The 11,084-nt window shown below is 39.6% G+C and overlaps 1 protein-coding gene across 1 annotated transcript in view; it reads right to left on the reverse strand.

Moving 5' to 3' along the window:
• Positions 1-8,424, reverse strand: part of LOC108901344 (leucine-rich repeat-containing G-protein coupled receptor 5) — a 33,447-nt gene extending 25,023 nt beyond the window's left edge. Inside the window, exon 1 of the mRNA XM_018702812.2 lies at positions 7,587-8,424. Within this exon, the coding sequence (XP_018558328.1) occupies positions 7,587-7,903 (317 nt within the window). The 5' untranslated portion in view covers positions 7,904-8,424. The remainder of the gene's footprint in view (positions 1-7,586) is intronic.
• Between the last annotated feature and the right edge of the window lie 2,660 nt (positions 8,425-11,084).

An 11,084-nucleotide genomic window follows, 5' to 3' on the forward strand; every position in this document is an offset into this window, starting at 1 on the left:
AACACAATGTTAACAAAGCAGAACATGACAGTAATGCAATGCCACCTTATCACAAATATGTCATGTCATTAATATATAGTATAATGTGATGCTCTGTGGGGTGAAAGAGCCAATAAGAGCTTTAAACCAGCACCAGTTTCTTCAAAATTCACTCAAAAGGTGATTTCAGTCAAAACAAGGTGACATCAGTGTCTCTGGCTCAGAGGGACATAGAGTAGTTTGTTGTGTTTTTGTGCAGCCCTCTTTTCTTTTCTTTTCCATTATCTGACCTCATCTATTTTCTGCTTCTCTCTGTGTGATAACTATCGGCAGGTAGCGTCTTTCCACTCAGGTGGGCTCCAGTCTGAAAGGAAACAGAGACAGGCTGTCTCACAGCAAGGGTGTGTCTGCAGGTTGAATATACCGGTTGTTAAGGAACTTTCTCCATAAAGCCTGTTAATGTCTGTGAGTGTGTGTGTGTGTGTAGCTTTACAACATTGTCGACAGGTAGTCCAGTCACACAGAGGAGGTTTGTCTGGACTTATTTTAGCAGAATGTTCCTTTACTCTGACCAGGCCAACAGTGTTACGGCTGATTGGTTTTTATTGCCTCAACACACACACACTCGGGTTTTTGTTACTGAGTTTACTCTTCATTCGCTTCATTTATTAACTAACACTAAAAATATATCTTTACATACATGTGAGAGTGTTTTCAGACACTGAGGGCTCTGTAACCTTCTCTACATAAAAAAATAACAGTTGGCTATTTACAGAAAGTTTGCTCATTATTTCAAATACGATTTACTGAGAGAAGAAGTCATGAATGAGTTAAAAAGATTTTATTAGAGGCAAAGCTCCTGCTTGAACAACTGCAATGTAACTGCAAACTGTTGCTGTTTACTGGTAAATTGAGTAATCATTCAGTTCATAAAACATCAGAAAATAATGAAAAATTTCCATCACAATCTCCCACAGCCCAAACTGACGACTGCAGGATGTCTGTTCTGCACACAAGAACAAAAAACTAACAAAGCAAAACTGAAAAATCAGGATCAGAAAATGACTGAAAACGTCATTAATCTACAGGTTTTATCATTTTACATCTACTTGTTGCTCTGTGATGGTTTCAATGGTCCAACAGCTGAGTGTGTTGTGTGTTTTCACTTCCGTCCTGAGATACGGGACAATACTGAGACACACACTGTAATGAGGAGGATGATGATGATGGTGGTGGCTTTGACAATAAGGAAATATACACCACTGATTACCCTGCTGGGTAAAACCTATTGTGTCATATGACCTCATATGTTCTTACTTGTGTTTGTATTTACCCTGTCCCGGCCTGACTTTCACTGCTTGAGCTTCTATTTTGAAACAGTTATATCCTTCATCAAGGTCATCATCACCTCATCAGCTTACTTCCCTTCACCGTGCACACATATTTTTCACTTTATATAATTTATCGAGAGTAAATTCTAAACATTTTCAAGAAAACTGTCATAACTGTCATACCTTTTGGACTTTTTAAAGACCATAATTGTGAAATTTTGTGAACAAAGTAAAAACATTTACAGGACAAGTTTGAATATTTTGAAATTTAGGTCGTAATATTTAAAAATGTTGTACAAGTACATTACATAACAGTACAGTACAAGGAAAGGTTGTAATACTTTGAGAATAAAGTTAAAAGTCTACAAGAAAAAAGTCACAATGTTTTCTGTATTTTGTTTATAAAATCAAAGTAAGAAATTTATGAGAGACAAGTCATAAAAGTTTGTGAATAAAGTAAAAGTCAAAATATTTTAAACATCCAAGGAAAAAAGTTACAACATGTTCAAGACTGTAAGTAAGTAATATTTCAAGATTTAAGTTAGAATATTTTGTCAAAGTCAAAACAAACAAAGAAAAAAGTTGTAATTTTTCTAAAGTCCATATATTACTGCCTGAAAACAGTTTTTGATTTAAGACTCAAATAAAGTGAAAAATGTAATAAAAATTATAATAGAAAAGTTGTGAAACTTTATAAACTTTATTCTAAAAGTGTTATCTGTGTCACAGTTTGAATTACAGAAAAAGGACCCATTTTATTTTACAAGTTCAGATCCCTGAACTGATTTATTTCAGTGGGCTGAGGAGTAAAGAGGCATGTACGAAGAACAGGGAGGATGAAAGAAAAGACGAATACATTAAACATGTTGTGTGTTTTTTTTCTCCAAGTAATGAGTTAGATGAAGGTTTGTGTGTGTGTGTGTGTGTGTGTGTGTGTGTGTGTGTGTGTTGTCTTTTTTCTGCCTGATGGATATCAGACGATTATTCAAATGTCTGCGGCCTCAGAAAGACAAACTCTGGATAAAGAAAGAAAAGAGAGTTGTGTAGTTTGGAGGCGTAGTGTGACAGCGAGGCCTCTCTCTGTTTTTGTCCTCTTTTGCTCTTTCTTTCTGTCTTTCTTTCAGTGTTTCGGGGGCGGGTCAGCGGGGGCCCCCCGGGGCGACTGAACGCGGGGGGTTTATTCCCCGACCCGTCCTGTCACTCTGCTCCCAAAGAGAAAGATACCACAGGATCAACAACAGCTCCCTACAGATCTGTACATTTCACTGAAAACAAACTGATCCTGACACTGTAAAGAGGTGTCAGATTGTTATAAATGTTGCAGCTGCAGAAAGTGACTATAAAGAGGAACACAACCTAATTACTGTTGTCAACTGTATATCAGGATAAACACATTCATGTGTCACGATTTTATCTGGTCATCAAGACAGCAACCTTCTATATATACTATATATCTAGTGTATATCTATTTCTCAGGTCAATGTCACTTTGTTTATATTGCTCCAAATCACAGCAGAAGTTATCTCAAGACATTTTTATAAACAGCAGATCTAGACTGTACGCTTTATAATATTTACAGAGAGAACCCCATGATCAAACATTAGGCAGCAGTGAAGAGGAAAAACTTCCTTTAGAGACACAGAAACCTCGATCAGAACCAGACTCAGGATGGGCAGCCATCTGCCTTGACTGGTTGGGTCCTCTCAGCTCCTAATGCCCAAACAGTTTAAAGTGGAAAAACTGGCTCCAGCCACTGTGACGCCCAAAGCTGGAGCTGTTGGAGCTGAGGCGATGCAAGTGCAGGATGGGGGCGAGTGGACACACTGATTTTTCCCCTTTTACTCCTCTTTCAGACCACAAACACTGTAAACACACCTGTCACCTGTCCAGTGTGGTGCTATTCAACTAGAAACACCATAACTACACCTTATTTGTATACAGTGGCCTGCACACAGCAGGCACGGCCATGCTAATGATGCTAGCTGTTGTGCAAGCTTGCTGAGAGTGTGCTGCGATAAATAACACACATTCACAGACTTGCTTACATTCTTCTTTCATATCAATTTTAGAACGTAAAGAAGTCCCAAACAGCTGGCCCTGCAAAGTTCAGGACTAACTAACAGATATGTTCTACAGCTCTACAACATCACTCTTTATATAACCTCACAGGGTCAGGCAGGTAGTCCATTTATCTGTCTGTGATGTTTGACTACCTGTGTGTGTTTGTGTGTGATGGAGCGTGGTGTCTAACAGCAGCACTCAGTGACAGCTGAGCTCAACTGAACCCTGACAGAGCTTAACGCTCTCTCACAGTCAGACAGCAGCCGTCCAAGCATCCAGGTAAATGGATGACCTGTCTTCCTCTGAGGTCATGACAGAGGTCAGGCAGATAATGGGAGGCTCTCTACCTATCTGCTTGTCTCTGAGCTGCATAATACCAACACCTCAGACGCATAGGACAAACAATACATAAAAGAAACAACTTTTTAGTGGGAAAAACTGAAATCACAGGGGTTGAATGAGGCTTCAGATCAAAGATTAAATGGTCAGTTCAGCTGTTGACGGAGCTCAGGACCTACAATATGGCTGCCAAAAGGGGCGTGGCTGAAAACATCCTTCATATGTACATCAGTTCATTCATCAGACTGCGGCTAAATGCATTCCTGTGCTCCTGCTGTCAGTCAGAGGTAGAATAGAGACTTACAGACCCATTCAGGCCTCAGACAGCGCTGCTTAGGCATGCAGCTAGTGTACACACATAGACACTCACAAAGGCTTTGACAGATGGTCGTATTCAGAGTGACGGCAGTCAAACAGACAGACGGACAGAGGCAGATTGTAAACTGACTCTCCCTGATGTCTGTCTGTCTGTCTGAGATCAGTTACTGTTTAATTTTCTCACAAAGTTAAAAGTGCTCACAATGAACCAGAGACATTACCCTGCTCAGGACAAAATACTGAGGACGTACACAAACAAACTACACTTTGACCATATCTGCACAGAACTACTGGGTGGATGGATACACTGTTGTTCATCAAGAAATAGTTCCAGCTCATAACTTTCACTTAAAGACACAAACTGTGGCTTTTTACATGTGTGGTAGGTGTATTTTTAAATGTTAGACAGAGCTAGGCTAGCAGTTTCCCTTTACTTCCAGTGTTTATGCTAAGCTAATTCAAAGTTTGTATAGTGTTAAAACCTACGATTATTTCAGTGCATGACATTTATCTCATATTTTTGTCAGGACCTCCCAGCTGTATTATTTATAGTAATAATTGATTAATGTGACCTGAACTCATTTATGGATCAATGACCAGGCCTACAGAGGCCTGAGTCATGGGGCCCCTTGCTCCAGATGCTCTGAATGAAGACACTGTTAATATCTCTTGTTAGAAATTTGAGTTCAGTTAAAAGATTACAAAGAGACAAAACAATCCCAAAAGAAATGCAAAATGATCAGAGAGAGACATGAAACGACCACAGTTACATCATTTGTAGTGATTTTTTGTCTCTTTCAGTCTGACAGTTCTATACAGGAGGCGTTGAGAGCCCATTATCCCATAATCTGTTGATGTCTGTTGATTTTGTTATTTTAACTTTGCTAAAATAGATGTTTGTCTACCATGAATAAATGATCCTCCTAACAACTGTGTCTTTACAGCCAAGAGTTTAATCTAATGTTTAACTCTATTAAAGACCTTAGTAAATTAGATTTATGGAATTTTTAAAACCTTCTAAGGAAACATATACATATATATGAGTTTTCACATGTTGATCAACAAGATCAATCTTTCCTTTTTTGTTGAAGTACTGCAGTTTGACCTCTTCAGTCTTTCAGTAATCACTGCTCTTGGAGTACCTGGTTTATGGGTAGAGTTTTTTCCTGTATTTATCTGAGGAATGTCGTGTTCACACTCTCATGAACCTGGCCGTAGCCGGTTAGTCGGTGTGGTGCTCTGCTCACATCTACTTTGAAGGTTCACATGCAGAAATATGCTGGGAACCACTGGTTTTGTGTCGACTCACCAACATGAAATAATCAAACATCTCTCCAGTTTCTCTGGAACAGTTAACGAAGTAGTAAATCCCAGTGGTAAACAAAGTCCAAGATCCCTGACGATCAGTGTAAGAGGTTAAAGATGAATATTTCCATATGTCTGTCATAATGTGTAAATATCTGCAGGCAATGAAGAGTAATTTATTTACATCCTACAGTGGCTTTTTCATTGGTTCATTTCAACCAAGATCACTTGAACACAAACACCTGGGAAGTCTAACCTCGAGCCAACAAGCAGCACCTGAACGCATCATGAAAAAGTGACAAGCTTGTGGTGGATTTGTTGGATACTGGTGACAAACAGATAAACTGATGGGACACAGCTACCGACCGACAACTCTTCAAAACACACACACACACACACACACACAGAAACTCCTTGATGTTTTGTTGGATTCAATTCCTGATTGGAGCTTTAATAAAGACACAAAGAACCTTTGATCGACTGTCGCTGTGTGTGTGTGTGTGTGTGTGTGTGTGTGTCCATCTGCCTGTCTTAGACAAACTGTAAAGAAAGTGCTTTCATTGAGAAACACACACACACACACACACACACACACACACAGCTATTCTGAATAGAAGAAGGTTTTCTTTAATGAGAGTGAAACTTAAATCCTGGACATTGTGCTGCTTTTAGACCACAGCCAAGACAGGCAGGTTTTCCCTCCACACACACACACACACACACACACACACACACACACACACACACACACACACACACACACACACACAGTGTACAGTGACGTAATGGTTTTGCCAGAGCTGAAACATGTCTTGTATAGAGCCTGGTCACCTGCTGTGAGGTGAAATGGATTTGAATTAATTTCAGTGTCTCTCTTTAACAGGAGTTTACAGTCGCCTGCTCAAAGTAGAAACACTGAAACTTCACTGACACAGTTGTTAAAGGACCATTCCAAAGTTTTTCCAGGTTGTTTGACACTGTTTGGGCCCATTTTTCCAAAGCACATCTTATTTACTGATGAGTAAGACCCATAAAAACGTAATGTTTCAGTTTGATTTGATTAAGATGTGAGTGACTAATTTCTTCAAAAAGGTTTGAGTTTATTTGCATCTTTCATTATCAGTTTGATTGAACTTCAGGACACAGATGAAGTTATATCCACAAGTGTAACTATCTCACTGCCTTTAATATTAGATTTGAACTTCATTTAATTAATTATTGATTTGATTAACAGATTAATTTACGCTAAAAAAAACAACAGGTGTTACAGGTGAGCTCAGAGGTCAGAGGTCACAGAATCCAGACAGGTGGTTGAGCTGATGTCAGCTGGCTGATTGCACCAGCTCATACACTCACACAGACAGAGACTGGATGACTGGATGGCTCTCCTCATTCAACAGATCTCCTGGAACCTTTTACAAAAGCATTTCCAGTCTCCTCAAGGATCCCTGGTACCTCTTCAATAATGCCTGGAATGTCTCAAGAGATCCTGGAAATTCAGCGTACTACTGGAAATCTCCTCAAGGACACCTAGAGGTTCTTCAAAACCACTGCACCCTAAACCTCATCATAAACATCTGATATGATTTTGATTATCCACTTTCAGACTCCCTAAAACCTACTCAAGAAGGACACCTGAAACCTTCTCAAAAACCTGTCCAAAAGAACATTTAAAAATCTTCAAAAGCCCCTGGAACTTCTCAGTAGCTCCAACAATCTCCTCAAGTACCAGTGGAACTCAAGGACTCCAGGGCTCTCCTCTAGCACCAGGGGAATCTCCTCACAAACAATGTTGGAACACCCTAGAGTATCTGTTGAACCTCATTAAGACCCCCTAAATCCTCTTCAAGGAGGGCACCTGAAACCTTCTCAGAAACCACCAGAACTCTTGGGAACCTCTTTAAGAACCTTTAGATCTTCCTCATCAACCTCTGGAACAGCTGTAAAGTTCTCTCTCTGCTAACTTTCACTGTGTTTCTGACTCTTTTGGCAGAGAGTGTAAACTAATCTCCTCAGACCGCCTCAACCACCATATGAACAACTGTACATGACATGCGCGTGCGTTGCGGCGGAGCGCGAGAGATAAACAGAGGCGGAGCGGGACAGGTGCGGCCTTTCTCACGACTTTATAGTATCCATGCACGCACGCGCACGCACACACAACTCGAGCTGTTGTTCATATGTGCAGATTAAGAGCTACAGATTGCAAAACAGCACAATAAAAAGCAACGTAAACTCTCGGTGTTGACTTACAGGTAGGATGTGAAGACGCTCAGGTTGCTCGGTATCTCCCGGAGCCCCAGGTCCGAGCAGTCCACTCGGTGCAGCAGCCCTTCCACCTCGCACCGACAGTGGCCAGGGCAGCCAGCCCGCCCCGCTCCTCCGTCCCCGGAGCTCTCCACCCTGGCCACAGTGGTAGTGTTCACCCCGGCTGCTGTCCTCTCCACCGCGGGCGCGGCGGAGCTCTTCACCCCGGCTACGGAGAACAGCATCTCTACCCCGGCTACGGAGCTCCTCAACCCGGCCGAGAGGACTGCAAACGCGGCCAACAGAGCCACAAACCCCGGCATGCCCTCCGCGGTTTCAGGGTAAAAGTTTCAGCTCCAGCGAAACCGCACTCAGAAATAATATTAACGCACAAACAAAAGTTGCAGCCCTGGATCTTAATCACGTTGTGTGTTTCTGGTTGTTTCAATCTCCAGTCACTTAGAGATCAACTTCTCCTGGTCTAATCTGGATAAAAAAAAAAACAAACAGTAAAATAAATAAAAAGTCCAGCTTGTTTGAAGTGAAGCCTGCAGCTTTGGTCGCTTTCCAGGCTGCACGCGTGGAGCTGCAGAGCCGGAGTGTGTATGTGTGTGTGTGTATGTGTGTATAGGGAGAGCAAGTGTGTGTGAAAGTGTGTGTATGATTCTCTCTGCTCATACTACAACAGTGTGTAAGCCCCGTTTACTTTTATAGACCTCACTCTGTCCCTGTCTGTCTGTCTGTCTGTCTGCGGACCACAGTATTCTGTGGTCACAAAAATACTGACTGAATAAATTAGTTAATACATGAAGACATTGCAGCCATAATTAATTCATTCAGTAAATGAATCTCTTTGAAACACATGTTTATCACATGTGGAAACCAGTTCAGATGTGACACACTTGTGTTTTATGTAATAAATTCAAATTGCTGATATTCTTTATTAATAGGCCTGTGTCTGTGTGTGATGGTTGAATTGTTGCTTGCTTTATACATTACTTTTTTATTGTTTTTGTTTTGTTCGTTTTTTTCCCACAGACAATGAACATTAATCAGAATCACTGTAAACTGTTGTCCCTTCTCCAGATGTTAAATCAGCCATTTAAACAACAACAACTTGTGTTTCTTGCAAATGTCTCAATGAGACTTCCTGAATAAATAAATCCTATAACTAACAAACTACTGAACTAACTTAAAGGAGTATTGATTGAGAACAGAGTACCTGACCACTGTGAACAGATGCCACAGTGTAATCCAGTGGACAAAGTACGTCCACTAAAGTACTTGTTTTTTGCCACTGATAGGTTCAGATTGTTATTATAAGTGTCTGTATGCATATGGATTCCTACAGAGATAGACCTTTTTTTACCGAAGAGTAAGATCTTTTATGTTGACTTTCAGTGATGGAAGAAGTATTCAGATACACTGCTGAAATAAGAATATCCCATAATAACACAAAATGTGTAGAGCTGCTCTAATTTAATTCAGTGTTAATATCATGAACACACACGCACACACACAGCTCTGGTTAATGATCTACTCTGTCTTCTTGTTAGAGTGTTATAGAAGTAAGACACTGGGTCTTTCTGTTATATGTATGTAATAGAAAGGGGGGTGGGGGCAGGTACAGGTGAGATATGAAGATGGTTATCTCTCTCTCACACACACTTACACACACTCTCACTGCACTAAAACAATGATGCAGCTGTTGACAGTATGAGGCAATCTGTGTAAAACCGGGAGAGAAGTTTATCTCAGTTCATTCAAGGGAAGAGTTCAACAGTGGAAATTACACAGACGAAGGTGTGGCCTGAACAGTGGTCAGGTGTGGCACCTCTGAGCCGTTGCATAAAGTGACTGTTAATATTTCTTGCTGAAAAACGACCACAAAGAAACACAACCTTACAACAAAGAGACAAATAAAACAACTAGAAAAAGATGAAAAAACAAACAACACAAGATATAAGAAGTTACAAATAACAGTTATTAACAAATATTATTTCATATTAGAATAAGTTGTTTATTTGGCATTTCTTTATCTATTTATTTCACCGAATAAACAATAGAACTATTAATAATATTTATTAAACTCCTACCCCTGTATACATAGTCATGTTACCAGTGAGAGTTAGATGTTTCAGTTGACAGTACTCTCATGTCTGTACAGTAAATATGAAGAACAAGAAAAAAACCATTTCAGATTCAATCAGGAAATATTATTTAATAATTTCATGTACATTTTCTGAAACTCAGGCCATGTAAAATTCAAATTCAGTACTTTGAATTTAATTTAATTGAAATTTAAATTTTTCCTGTAAGAACAAGTTTATGCATTAGCTCATCATCCAGGTCAATAAATACACAAAATAAACAGGAAAAAACACATTATTAATCAAAGCTAAAAACTATCAAAGTTACAAGTTTTTTTTTTTTAAATATGTAGATTTAGTGAATACATGTGTAAATATTGTAACTTTTCAAAAAATATCTTCAAAATACACTTTGAGAAACAACTACAAACTCTGAAAACTCCTCAAGGACAATTGGAAGCTCCTTAATGATGCCTCAAAGCATCTTCTCAAGGACCGTGCATTATATATTAACTCCTGGAATGTTTTTCAGCAACATCTGTAATGCCTGGATACTTCTCATGAAAATAAAATAAAATTGTGCTTCACGTGGGAGAAGTATTTAACAGAAATACAGGATTTGGATGATGACATATTATTAATTCTAGTTTGATTGATAATCAGTGTAGTTAATTGTAGTTAATTTTAGTTGTACTGCTCCTTTTTCTGTCTCAGTCTTTGAAGGTTTGTTTCTCAGCTGTCTCACCTTCCTGTCTGATTCTGACCTCTAGTGGCCGATCCGCTGTACTGCACCCCAACGCCCCGTACCAGAAGGTTCCGGGAGTTTTTTATTTTATTTTATTTTTTTTATTTTTTACAAACTTTCCATGAGTGCTCAAAGAGTATCCAAGGGTCCTTGAAAAAGTTCCACGGGTCCTTGAGGAAGCTGCAGTTGACATAATAGATAGACAGTATAGAACAGCAGTGTAACACGCCCATTTGATCATTTATTTGATTCATTTCTTATTAAGCTCTTTAATTGTGTAACATATATTCATGTTCAATCTTTTATGATTTACAGTCTCCTGTCTGTGTGAAACTTGGGTACAGACTGTGTCCCCTGTTAACCTCCATTCCACTGTATGTTTGCATGTTTAGATATTTGTGTTGTTCCTCCTTTAAATCAGAATAAAAATGAAGAAGTGGAAGAAATATGGCGAAAAATGGAAATAGAATAATAACAGAAAAAAGTTTTAGGACTAACTGACCTCAGTTCTGATTTCTACGTGTTTTAACGACCTGTTTTTTTTCTAATCATCTTCTGTCTCATTCTCAGAATGTGGAGTTGTCTGTTGAACCAACATCAGAGCCCCCCCCTCTTCACCACTCAGGACTGAGGGCTGTCACAGGCGGCGACTCTGTCGTCATGTGACGC

This window comes from Lates calcarifer, linkage group LG18 (genome assembly GCF_001640805.2).
Source record: "Lates calcarifer isolate ASB-BC8 linkage group LG18, TLL_Latcal_v3, whole genome shotgun sequence".
Lineage (NCBI taxonomy): Eukaryota > Metazoa > Chordata > Actinopteri > Centropomidae > Lates > Lates calcarifer.